Below are 13,552 nucleotides of genomic sequence, written 5' to 3' on the forward strand. Positions count from 1 at the left end.
CGGTCTGCCCTATTTGTGACTCCACTCCCGTACTATGTGATTGTTACTTAATGTCATCTGCAGTGATGTAGAAAGACACCCAGTTTTACAATTGCTTCAAAGAGATCCACTTTCTTCGGGCAACTACGGATGGTCGACAAATGTAGTACGGCCCTCATCCTCAGAATAATTGAAACAATTGATCATTTTACACATGAAATTCTGGATTGGAACTCAACCAAACTCTACGACAGACTGAGTAAATCTAATTCCTGAGCCAAGCAAGTTCCGTTCTACTCTAGGATACGCTGAGTGACCAGCCATCTCATTCTTTAATTGGAAGATATGGGGTAGACTGTCGCTGGTGGGCGGTATTTCTCCTACTTCATTTCAGAGGGCCCTGCAGGACAACACAACCTTACCACCGGGTGAACAATCAGTGGGACGTTTACCAGTGATTGGTGTTGGTTTTACCCCAGCATGTGTGGACTTTCTTAGTGGATGTGAACAATGGAGAGTGAATCTGATTGTACAACAGGCAAACTGAAACTCTACCTGAGTGGAATTTCAATTCCTGAAATGATGAAATGTAACGCTGCCAACACTCGTTTAACACATTCATTTTAAATTCCTTCCGCAGCCTCCCATATCCCGTCACACTGTGTCCTGGTCGCCCATCACTCCCATCCTCACTCCCTACGTTGTATCCTTATTCTCCAGGTTCCTTGAATTGAAAACCCTCATGCAGCCTTCAGTTCTCTTTGCAGCTCTTACCCCACCCTATTTCGGGAACCTCCTCCAGTCTCAAATTCCACCCCCACCACGTACTATTCACTTCCCCTTCCGTATACTTCACCCCCTCCCATACTCTTAACACCCTCCCATACTCTTCACCCCCTCCCATACTCTTCACTTCCCCTCCCATAGACTTCACATTCCCCCATACTCTTCACTTCCCCTCCCATACTCTTCACACCCTCCCATACACTTCACATTCCCCCATACTCTTCGCTTCCCCTCCAATACCCTTCACCCCCTCCCATACTCTTCACTTCCCCTCCCATACACTTCACATTCCCCCATACTCTTCGCTTCCCCTCCAATTCCCTTCACCCCCTCCCACACTCTTCACTTCCCCTCCAATTCCCTTCACCCCCTCCCATACTCTTCACTTCCCCTCCAATACACGTCACCCCCTCCCATTCTCTTACCTTCCCCTTCCACACCCTTCACCCCCTCCCATATTCTTCACATCCCCTTCCATAGCATTCACCTCCTCCCATACACTTCACTTCTTCTTCCATACTCATAAATTCCCCTCCCATATCCATCACTTCCACTTTCATTCACTTCAGCCCCTCCCATAACCCACACTTCAACTCCCAATCCCTTTACTTCCCCTTCTATAAAGCTCCACCCCCTCCCATACTCTTCACTTCCCCACCCATACCGTTCACCCCCTCCCATATCCTTCACTTTTCCTCCCATACCGTTCATTTATCCTCCCAAATCATTCATCCCCTCCCATACCTTTCAACCCCTCCCTTATCCTTCACCCCTCCCATATCCTTCACTTCCCCTCCCATATCCTTCACTTCCCCTCCCATATCCTTCACTTCCCCTCCCATATCCTTCACTTCCCCTCCCATACCATTCACTTTTACTCCACACACTTCTGCCCTCTGACTTTGACTATCTGTGCATTCCACTTCCTCAGTCCTATCACCAACTTCATTCTCACTCGCTCAAACTCTTTCCTTAAACCTATCACTTTTCTTTCCACATTTAAACAGCGAATTTAATTCAGTTTTTCAACCAATCCTTCATTCAGTTTCTGAACCCTAAAACCATGGCTCCGAAGGCTGTACTTGGATCTGAACTTAGATTAATTTCTAAAAACTGATGCAAGGTAATAATTTAGAGCAAGAGAATCCCTTGCTCATTTTTGAACAGCTCCCAGGTCTCCCTCAGGTCTCCCTGTTTCCTTTGGCACCTGATTTCCCGATATCTTGGATTAGATACGGTAGTGTAGTGGATATGTTACGGGGCTAATAATCCAGTACACGATAGTGTAGTGGTTATGTTACAAGACTAGTAATCCAGGGTACGATCATGTACTGGTTATGTTATAGAGCTAGTAATACAGGACACAGAAATGCAGTGGTTATGTTACTGGACTAGTAATCGACGGTACGCTAATGTTGAGTCTGTGACTGAACTAGTAATCCAGAGGCCTATGCTAATACGCGAGATAAAGTATAATCTGGAAATAAAACGTTGTTATCAGTAAACGTGACCATGAAGCTGTCGGATTTTCATTTTAAAAAATAATTGGTTTATTAATGGTCTTTTCGGGAAGGGAAACTGCCATCCTTACTCTGTCTAGCATATATGTGACTCCAGCCCCACAACAACATGGTTAACAACTCCCCTCTGAAGTAGCCTAGCAAGCTAGCAAGCCACTCAGTCAAAGGAAAGGAATCAGCAGTTCAAGAACAACATCCCCTATCACCTTCTCAGGGCAACGAGGGATTGGCGATAAATGCCAAGGTTCCCAGCGACGCCCAGATCCCAAGAATGAATATAAAACAAAATTATAGCAATCTGCCACATCTGAATATTAAAATGTGCTGACGGCAATTTCCAAGTGATAGTGGAGCACTGGTGTGTGTCTCACGGTGCGGGTTGATCTCTTACCCATCCAGATCAGCGCTTTATCCACATCAAATTCATAGGTCATATCTCCATCCACAAGCCCTGGGGTATCGATAAAGGTCACCAGGCTAAACTTCTTCTGTTTGGAGCTGCTGATCTCGGTGGCCAAGTAGTCTGCTATTCCTGTGGGAGCACAGAGCGAGCAGTGAGCAGAAACAGAAGTAAAGGTTCAGCTGCCGGAATGGGACTTTCATTTCATGTCTTTTAAATTGCGAAATGCTTTCGTTGTAGATCAGACTCCTTTTATATTAGATTGTTTTAAATCAAAAGTGATCCCACTATAATATCCTGCATAGAAAATAAGGGCTAGCTATATTATATAAATATAGGAAAAATAATTCTCATGTCTGTACACAGTTCCTGCCTGAATTTTTTCCCCAAGTCAGGTTTCTGTCACACATTTTTGTCAACTTTTTCTGCATTATAAATTCCGATATTCATTTTCATAACAGAAACTGTCTTTGTAAACATCACACTGTAATTGCATCTTCTGTCAGTGGCGGTGTTGTAGTACCTCAGTTTCCTATCACCCAGCTCCTCAACCTTCATTGCACAGAAACGTCCATGCTCCACCCAACTCTAATTCTCTGCTTTGCAAATTGCTCTAAGTTTCGATTCTACTAGTTTCTATTCTCGCTATTTATATTTCATTTGGTTTTTATTCCCCTTGTTTATTCCCCATTTAGTTTCTATTCCCTTGTGTATTTCCCATTTACTTTCTAATCCCCCTATTTATTCACCATTTAACTTTTATTCCCCGTTTATCTCCCATTTAGTTTCTATTTTCCCTGTATATTGCCCATTTAGTTTCTATTCTCCCTGTATATTCCACATTTAGTTTCTATTCTCCTTGTATATTCCCCATTTAATTTCTATTCTCCCTGCATATTCCCCATTTAGTTTCTATTGTCACTGTATATTCCCCATTTAGTTTCTGTTCTCCTTGTATATTAACGATTTAGTTTCTATTCTCCCTGTGTATTCCCCATTTAGTTTCTATTCTCCCTGTATATTCGCCATTTAATTTCTATTCTCCCTGTATATTCCCAATTTAATTTCTATTCTCCTTGTATATTCGCCATTTAGTTTCTATTGTCCTTGTATATTCCCCATTTAATTTCTATTCTCCCTGTATATTCCACGTTTAGTTTCCATTCTCCCTGTATATTCCCCATTTAATTTCTATTCTCCTTGTATATTCCCCATTTAGTTTCTATTCTCCCTGTATATTCCCCATTTAGTTTCTATTCTCCCTGTATATTCCCCGTTTAGTTTCCATTCTCCCTGTATATTCCCCATTTAATTTCTATTCTCCCTGTATATTCCCCATTTAGTCTCTATCCTCCCTGTATATTCCCGATATAATTTCCATTCTCCCTGTATATTCCACGTTTAATTTCTATTCCTTCTGTTTATAGCCCATTGAATTTCTATTCCCCGTTTATTCCCCATTTACTTTCTATTCCCCTGCTTGTTCCCCATTTAGTTTCTGTTCCCAGTGTATTATCCATTTAGTTTCTATTCCCTTGTTTGTTCTCCATTTAGTTTATATTCCTCGTTTATTTCCCATTTAGTTTCTATTCCCCTGTTTATTTCCCATTTAGTTTCTATTCCCCGTGTATTCCCCACTTAGTTCCTAATCTCCCTGTTAATTTCCAATTTAACTTCTATTCCCCCTGTTTATTCCCAATTTAATTTCTATTCCCGTTTTATTCCCCATTTAGTTTATATTTCACTTGCTGATTTCCCATTTAATTTCAATCCCGGTTCTTTATTCACCATTTAGTCCAAATCCCCACTATTCATTTCACTTTTCCGCTTTCATTACCTTGAAACTGCCCACATTAAATGCCATTTGTCATTCTTCAGCCCACCTTCCCAACCCACACAGACCCATTTTATTTGGTTTGTCTTGTCTCTGCTATTTCACACCACTCCATCAGATTTGGCATCATCGTCAAACTCAGACCTATCTGACTCCCATTCATAATTATTCCATGGCCCGTAAACAGCAATTGTACTGGCACTGAGCTATGTAACACCCGCTAGTGAACTCTCACCTTGTCCACAAATATCCCATCACAACCGTGCGGACAGTTTTCAATCTCCTACAGAAACCTCCCTTCTATTTCCATCCCTTCCTGTCTTGTGGAATAATCTCTTGTGTGTTATAGGATCACAATCCTGGTTCAAATCAAAATAATTGCAAGTAAAAAAATTCCAATCACTAATCTCAAAACATGTATCCTTGAAAACGATGTTCTACTGTGAAATTTTTAGAGACGGCGAAATTCGCATCACCAGAGAATAAAAGAGAAACATCAACAGATTGGGTGGTTAAATGGAAAACAGAAAACAGCGGAAATACCGAGCAGATCAGTCACCGTTTAGAATAGAAAAGGGAGGTTAAGGTTTCAGCTGGGAGACTTCATCAGAACGAGGAGATCCACGTGTATAGATGGGGAGAACAGAAAAACCTTCAGGAAGAGACAGCTAGTGGTCGGTTTAATAGTTGATACATAGAAATAACTCCCATTTATAGAAAGCCATTCACTTCCTCACAGTGTCCCAAAGTGTTTCACGGCCAAGAAGGATCAGTCATTATGCACAGCAAGGTCCTTCCCAAGGGCAATTAGGGATGGGTAATAAATGCCGGCCTCGCCAGCGACGCCCACATCCCATTAGCGAATGAAAAAAAGCAATGAGATAAATGACCAGATAATCTGTGTTGTTGGTGTTGGTTGAGGGAGCAATATAGAAACATAGAAACATAGAAAATAGGAGCAAGAGTAGGCCATTCGGCCCCTCGGGCCTGCTCGGCCATTCAAAAAGATCATGGCTGATCGTTTAGCTCAGTATCCCGTAATCGCTTTTACCCCATATCCCTTGATCCCTTTAGCATTAAGAAATATATCTATCTCCTTCTTGAATACATCTAATGAATTGGCCTCCAGTGCCTTCTGTGGTAGAGAACTGCACAGGTTCACCACCCTCTGAGTGAAGAAATTTCTCCTCATCTCGGTTCTAAATGGCATACTCCGTATCCTGAAACTGTGACCCCTGGTTCTGGACTCCCCAGCCATCGGGAACATCCTCCCTGCATCTAGTCTGTTTAGTCCTGTTAGAATTTTATATGTTTCGATGAGATCACCTCTCATTCTTCTAAACTCTAGTGAATATAGGCATCGTCGACCCAAACTCTCCCCACACGTCAGTCCTGCCATCCCAGGAATCAGTCTGGTAAACCTTCGTTGCATTCCATCCATGGCAAGGAAATCCTTCCTCAGATAAGGAGACCGAAACTGCACACAATACTCCAGATGTGGTCTCAAAAAGGCCCTGTATAAGTGCAGTAGGACATCCCTGTTCCTGTACTCAAATCCTCTTGCAATGAAGACCAACATACCATTCGCCTTTCCAACTGCTTGCTGCACCTGAATGCTCGCTTTCAGCGACTGGTGTACAAGGACACCCAGGTCTCGTTGCACCTTCCCTTTTCCCAATCTATCACCATTCAGATAAAAATCTGCTTTTCTGTTTTTACAACAAACACATTTATCCACGTTGTACTCCATCTGCCATGTTCCTGCCCACTCACTCAACTTGTCTAAATCAAATTCGAGCCTCTTTGCATCCTCCTCACATCTCACATTCCACCCCAGTTTTGTGTCGTCTGCAAACTTGGAAATGTTACATTTAGTTCCTCATCCAAATCATTGATATATATTGTGAATAGCTGGGGCCCAAGCACTGATCCCTGCGGTACCCACCAGTCAGTGCCTGCCACCCGCAAAAAGACCCGTTTATTCCTACTCACTGTTTCCTGTCTGTCAACCAATTCTCAATCCATTCAATCCCAATCCGATGTGCTTAAATTTTGCACACTAACCTCTTGTGTGGGACCTTATCAAAAGCCTTCTGAAAATCCAAATACACCATATCCACTGGTTCTCCCCTAATTATTCTACTAGTTACCTCCTCAAAAAACTCCAGTAGATTTGTTAAGCCTGATTACCATTTTTAAATCCATTCTGACTTTGTCCAATCCCGTTAATGCGCTCCAAGTGTTCTGTTATCACATCTTTGATAATACACTCTAGCATTTTCCCCACTAGTTAGGCTAACTGGCCTTTATTTCCCTGTTTTTTCTCTCCCTCGCTTTAACCATTCAAAATATGGCACCTCCCTGAATACTGCACTGAAGTGTCAGCCTGGAATATGTGCTCGAGTTCTGGAAACCTTTAACCTCCTGTATTCTGACTCAGGTGAGAATGCTACCACTGAGCTACGGCTGACACAATCGGCTCTTTTATTCAAACCCACCTTTTTGATGCGTGCTCCAAGCCTTCCAATGCCTTTGTATTACTTGTCTCATGAACACTAACATAATAAAGGTTAAACTACAAATAAAATCCTCAGCATCCCATGTACGTGGAAATAGATACATCCTGACAACAAATAAAGAGAATTGCAGAATTTTACAAAGCAGGAGGAGGCCATTCGGCGCATTGCTCTTGTGCTAGCTCTCTGACAGAATTATCCCATTTCTTCCTTTTCCCCGTAATCTTTAATTTTTTTGTTCCTTTGTTAATTATTTATCCCCGTCCCTTTTAAAAGCTATTCTGGATCTGTGTCCCCCACCAGCAGGACTTTCCATATTCCAACAACCAACCGCATGAAAAAACTCTCCTAACCTCTCTATTTAGGTGATAATTTGAAACTTATTCCCTTTAGTTATCGATTCAGCGATCAGTGGCAATGTTCTCGATTCTCCTTCTCAAAACCCCTCATAATTCTGAGCCGCTATCAGATCGTCTGTTAACCTTCTTTGTTCTAATGGAAAATATGTCTCATATGTCTGCTTCTATCTTTCTCTCTCTCACTTCTTACTATCTCTCTTGCTTCCTCTCTATCTCTCTTTCTCACTCGCTTATCTCTTCATCACTGCCAAAAGACCAATATCAAAACTTACTCTGGGAAGCGCAATTGGATAACCTGCCTATCAACCCACAATTTCCAACATGACGCAGCCCACACAAAATGACGATCAACTCCCGAGGATGTATTCGAACGGTTTCCCGGCCAATGGAGCACGTTCTCACTGTTTAATGCTGCGTTGCTTTAACACGTCACCTCCTATTTTCAATTCCCAATCCCTCCTCGTAACATATAGGAAGCATCGATTATTCTCGGAGGCATGCTGCTTGTGGAAGGCTCACAGTTCAACAGTTGAAACTTTATTGGATTACGGTGACTGACAATGTGAGCATTTCCCTTCCTGTTGTCTCTAACTCTGAGAGTCACTGTGTATTTACCTTCGATCTGTTCGAGGGCTTGGAAGTGCGGGTAAAGGTAGAGTGTAGCATTGCCCTGTGAAAATTTAAAAAAAGATTAGAGGCAAAAAACGCTCAATCCTCGTAACTTGTTTATTTTTTTCATTTTAGAGCACCTATTAGACGAGTATTTCACAGTGTGGTACCGAGATATACAAGTAACGCGCCAGTTTCCCTCACTGGTCCGTGCGACGTTTGCTCATCTCAACCAGTGATCACAGTAGACCAACCAAATCCATTTGCGCTCGACAGGTATACACTGTCCAGGTTTCCTATCCATTCAGCTATGCTGGAAAATCCATGAGTGCGGACGTTGGATGGGGCACCATAAAGGTGATGCCTCACAAGGTATAATAGCACCTTGGCACTAAGCGGGTGACATCCCTCTTTTGGATAATCTTCCCAAAAACATAGACGTGAATAAAAGTATTTGTAATACAGTTTACTACAGAACACAAGTGCTGGGGACTGGAGTGAAACCCACTGTAAAGCATGAGTGGTGATTAAATAGATATTAGCGTCACTTTCTTTTCGAGGGGAGGGAGTGTACGAACTTAATGTTCCTTGAAGGAGAGGTCAGCAGGTGGCGGTAGAGAGGGCACTGTGGATGTCCTGGGTTTGACAGGCCAAATGAGTCATTGAATGTACATTGCTGCAGAGTGGAAACTACTTTTGGACCAAGAGTCAACATCAAACGTTCTTGGATAAAGTAAAAGATGAAATGGACTCACGCTGATTCCATATAAAATTCGACGGTAGGATAATAGCAATTAAATGCAGAATAATGCTACGTGTCTCTGGAAGCGCCAGTTCATGGGTGAGGAGCCTCATGGAGTAGATGTTCCTCTGCACTGCCTGAGCGTTAAGCCTCGCCTGGACGTAGCGCAGAGAGGAAAATCGGGCGCGAAGGATCACACGTCAAACAGATCCCGCCTGAGTTTCCTTTCAATTGATCCTTAAAGCCTAGGCTGTCAAGGCGAAAATATCTTCCCCTTTCTTAGTCATGAAATGAATCAATTGGTCATAAATGACAGGTCGATAAGAGCTGACATATTTATTAAATAAAAGTTAATTCATTTAATGCGGTTACTTGTTCAGAGGTCACCACAATATAATGAATTATCTTGCAGTGTTGGATTGGAAAAAAGGCATAGGAAACGCAGCGACGTACGAGGTCTTTCAGCCATCACACCGGTGTCACTGTTGTCTCTTCAACTTGAGGTGCTTAATGTAATTCCATTGGTCCACTTCCGCCCTGCGTGCTTTTATGTTCTTCCATTTCAAATACGAACCCAATTCCCTTTTATAAGATGTTACAGTTTATTCAACTAAAAGATCCCAGGGCAGATTGTTTCCTGCAATCCTCAATCCGGAGAAGCAGCGTGACAAATCAGAGGCAGTGGAGGGGTTGAGAGAGGTGATATATAAATGCAAATTGTTGTTGCTGGGTATTCTCCGAAGTTACGGAGGAAACTCTACCGGAGTGATTCCTCTCTGTGAAAACAAAAGCGTCTAACTCCCCCATCTAGTGACAATGCCCTGTGTCTGCCTTCATGTTACCGATTCGCCAACTGACGCATCACTTCTAACCCTCTGTAATGCTCTCTGAGGGATGGTTTCCTCTCCTAGTTATAAAACTGCGATAAAGGTTTAGGTTCCCATCGCACCGGGTTTACACACCCTTTTGGAATTCCCATGGGATTTCCAGCGATTCGGAGCGTTTGGGGAGCGGGAGGATGTCCGAGCCCTCACACTTTGGCGCGGGAGTTGATATCCTCTACTCTAGTGTTTGCTGAGAGTCCCACTGTGTTGTACCGAGGGTGCTGTCGTGTTTACTGAAGTTCCTTCTCAGAGAGTCAATCAGAAGCACAGAATGAGTCCGAGTTCGGGGTTAATTTGTGGAATTACTCACCGTGAGGGATTCCCTTCTCTTGCCACTGGTGACGAAGGTAAATCCTTGTGTTTCTGTTGCAACTCCTGTTTTCTGTACATGTTCTTCAACGTACCTACAAAACGCAATGAACAGTGGAATAAAACTTAGAGGTTCTGTCTGAATTGATGCTCTCAAAAGCCGGATGGGCGACAAGGCGTCTGAGTGGACAGATAAAGAGACAGATTGCTTCTTAAGGACAGAGAAACGAGTAAGAAATGCTTCTCCTAAAATAACAGGAAGGTGAAATGAAGAGGAAGGCTGAAGGCATTTGTACCTATTATCCCACAACAACATTCCAAGCCCTTGTATCTTGCTTTGGCTCTTTTCTTTTCCATTAAATTCAGTTGGAATGGCAAATCGGGCAGTGTATATATTGGGCGCCTGACTCACTATGGGTCAGTTTCAGAAAGGAAAATTGGGCTTTGAAAAATTGGGCTCGTGATTCACTATGAGTCAGTTTCAGAAAGCTAAATTGGGCGGTGAGTAAATTGGGCTCTTGATTCACTATGGGTCAGTTTTAGAAAGGTAAATCGGGCGGTGTATGAATTGGATCCTGATTCATAATGGGTCCGTTTCAGAAAGGTAAATCGGGCGGTGTATAAATTGGATCCTGATTCACTATGTGTCAGTTTGGGAAAGGTAAATCGGGCGGTGTATAAATTGGGCTCCTGATTCACTATGTGTCAGTTTCAGAAAGGTAAATCGGGCGGTGTATAAATTGGGCTCTTGATTCACTATGGGTCAGTTTTGGAAAGGTAAATCGGGCGGTGTATAAATTGGATCCTGATTCACTGTGGGTCAGTTTCAAAAAGGTAAATCGGGCGGTGTATAAATTGGGCTCTTGATTCACTATGGGTCAGTTTCAGAAAGGTAAATCGGGCGGTGTATAAATTGGGCTCTTGATTCACTCTGGGTCAGTTTCAGAAAGGTAAATCAGGCGGTGTATAAATTGGATCCTGATTCACTATGTGTCAGTTTCGGAAAGGTAAATCGGGCGGTGTATAAATTGGATCCTGATTCACTATGGGTCAGTTTCGGAAAGGTAAATCGGGCGGTGTATCAATTGGATCCTGATTCACTATGAGTCAGTTTTGGAAAGGTAAATCGGGCGGTGTATAAATTGGATCCTGATTCACTGTGGGTCAGTTTCAGAAAGGTAAATCGGGCGATGTGTAAATTGGGCTCCTGATTCACTGTGGGTCAGTTTCGGAAAGGTAAATCGGGCGGTGTATAAATTGGATCCTGATTCACTATGGGTCAGTTTCGGAAAGGTAAATCGGGCGGTGTATAAATTGGATCCTGATTCACTATGGGTCAGTTTCGGAAAGGTAAATCGGGCGGTGTATAAATTGGATTCTGATTCATTATGGGTCAGTTTTGGAAAAGGAAATCGGGCGGTGTATCAATTGGGCTCATGATTCACTATGGGTCAGTTTCGGAAAGGTAAATCGGGCGGTGTATTAATTGGATCCTGATTCACTATGGGTCAGTTTCGGAAAGGTAAATCGGGCGGTGTATAAACTGGATCCTGATTCACTATGGTTCAGTTTTGCCACACACTGTGGGATTATTCAACTTCCTAGTGTCTCATTACTGCTTCATGTCTGATCACAGGAACTGTCGGCAAGCCATTCAGTCATGGGGGGCATCATAATGAATCCCCATCCTATCTCCATGCAACATGTATGTAAGCGCACTTTTAGATCAGGAGTCTCTGGACCAGGAACAGAGACACGGCTCATTTTCCCTTGTCTAGTCGACGCGGACCTACTGGTTATGGACCGAGCTGAGATCATGTACGTGAGCACAAACAGCCGATGAATCCAAACTGAGACCATTTTGGTTTGATTGACTCAGTGTTTGAATGAATTCCCATAGCAACACAAATAGGAATCTCACAACTCATTCTGAAATGTGAGCCGTGGAAGAGCCGCAATGCAGGAATCCTGAGTTATGTGCGCTGTGATGCCGCATAAATCAGATATATCAGGATTGGTAATTTATTGAAAATAGAAGCTCTCTGATAATTTAGTCATGGAATGCTTCAAACTTCTAATGCCGGTGTCATTTGGTGTTTTCAATCCATGCAGCAGATTCGGGCCATTGGTAGATCCTTCCCAGGCTCAGTGCCATGAGTGGGCCGAATGTTTCACTTTGATGGGTGTTGACTCACACTGTTCGATATCTACTTGTACGATACCAGAACCCATGGGAGTAACAATAGAACCCAACCACGATATGAGCTGAGTAATCGTGTGATTTGGTTGGTTCGAATTGTAAACTGTTTTACTCCAAAGCAAGGTGAAGCATACAGAGCAACGAGGATGTTCATAGCCCTTTAGCTCAATCGATACAACTTCATGGAACAATACAAAATAAAGAATAAACCAAACTATCCCACTTTGGTGGGTTGTCTTACATTATGTACAGAATAAGCCCTCTCCATTCCGCCTGTCTCCATTCCCAGCCTTCTCTTGCTTTACTATCCACTCAGCGACTTCTTTCCAAAAAACAGACTGTCTTTTTGTTCTCTGTAGTCTGATTTTTAAAAGCCAATCTCATTGTGTAAAAAGCCCGTCCGTTTCTGATGGTGATGAAAGGGTTTTCTAATACATTTGGTGAGATGCCGCTTTCCAAATACCCAGACAAACTGGAGATTTGCTTATTGTTTGGTTTATGGGAGAAGTCTTTTTTATTCGTTCATGGGATGTGGCGTCACAGGCGAGGCCTGCATTTATTGTCCATCCCTAATTGCCCTTGAGAAGGTGATGGCGAGCCGCCTTCTTGAACCGCTGCAGTCCGTGTGGTGAAGGTTCTCCCACAGTGCTGTTAGGAAGGGAGTTCCAGGATTTTGACCCAGCGACGATGAAGGAACCGCGACATATTTCCAAGTCGGGATGGTGTGTGACTTGGAGGGGAACGTGCAGGTGGTTTTGTTCCCATGTACCTGCTGCTCTTGTCCTTCTGGTTGGTAGAGGTTGTGGGTTTGGGAGATGCTGTCGAAGAAGCCTTGGCGAGTTGCTGCAGTGCATCCGATGGATGGTACACACTGCAGCCACAGTGCGCCAGTGATGAAGGGAGTGAATGTTTCGGGTGCCAATCAAGCGGGCTGCTTTGTCCTGGATGGTGTCGAGCTTCTTGGCTGTTGTTGGAGCTGCACTCATGAAGGCAAGTGGAGAATATTCCATCATACTCCTGACTTGTGCCTTGTAGATGGTAGAAATGCTTTGGGAGTCAGGAAGTGAGTCACTCATCGCGGATTACCAAGACTCTGACCTGCTTTTGTAGCCATGGTGTTTATGTGGCTGGTCCAGTTAAGATTCTGGTCAATGGTGACCCCCAGGATGTTGATGGTGGGGGATTCGGCGATGGTAATGCCGTTGAATGTCAAGAGGAGGTGGTTAGACACTCTCTTGTTGGAGATGGTCATTGCCTGGCACTTGTCTGGTGCGAATGTGACTTGCCACTTATGAGCCCAAGCCTGGAGGTTGTCCAAGTCTTGCTGCATGCGGGCTCGGACTACTTCATTATTTGAGGGGTTGCGAATGGAACTGAACATTGTGCAATCATCAGCGAACATCCCCATTTCTGA

At 43.4% G+C, this 13,552-nt stretch overlaps 1 protein-coding gene across 2 annotated transcripts in view; it reads right to left on the reverse strand.

Moving 5' to 3' along the window:
- LOC137336085 (uncharacterized) overlaps window positions 1-13,552 on the reverse strand; it is a 38,702-nt gene that overhangs the window by 13,230 nt on the left and 11,920 nt on the right. For both annotated transcript variants that reach the window (XM_068001573.1, XM_068001572.1), the window contains exons 3-5: window positions 9,940-10,033; window positions 8,010-8,064; window positions 2,677-2,817 (exon numbers count right to left, since the gene is read on the reverse strand). In XM_068001573.1, coding sequence (XP_067857674.1) covers window positions 2,677-2,817; window positions 8,010-8,064; window positions 9,940-10,033 — 290 coding nt within the window. The remainder of the gene's footprint in view (window positions 1-2,676; window positions 2,818-8,009; window positions 8,065-9,939; window positions 10,034-13,552) is intronic.

Source organism: Heptranchias perlo, chromosome 20 (assembly GCF_035084215.1).
Source record: "Heptranchias perlo isolate sHepPer1 chromosome 20, sHepPer1.hap1, whole genome shotgun sequence".
Taxonomy (NCBI): Eukaryota; Metazoa; Chordata; class Chondrichthyes; order Hexanchiformes; family Hexanchidae; genus Heptranchias; species Heptranchias perlo.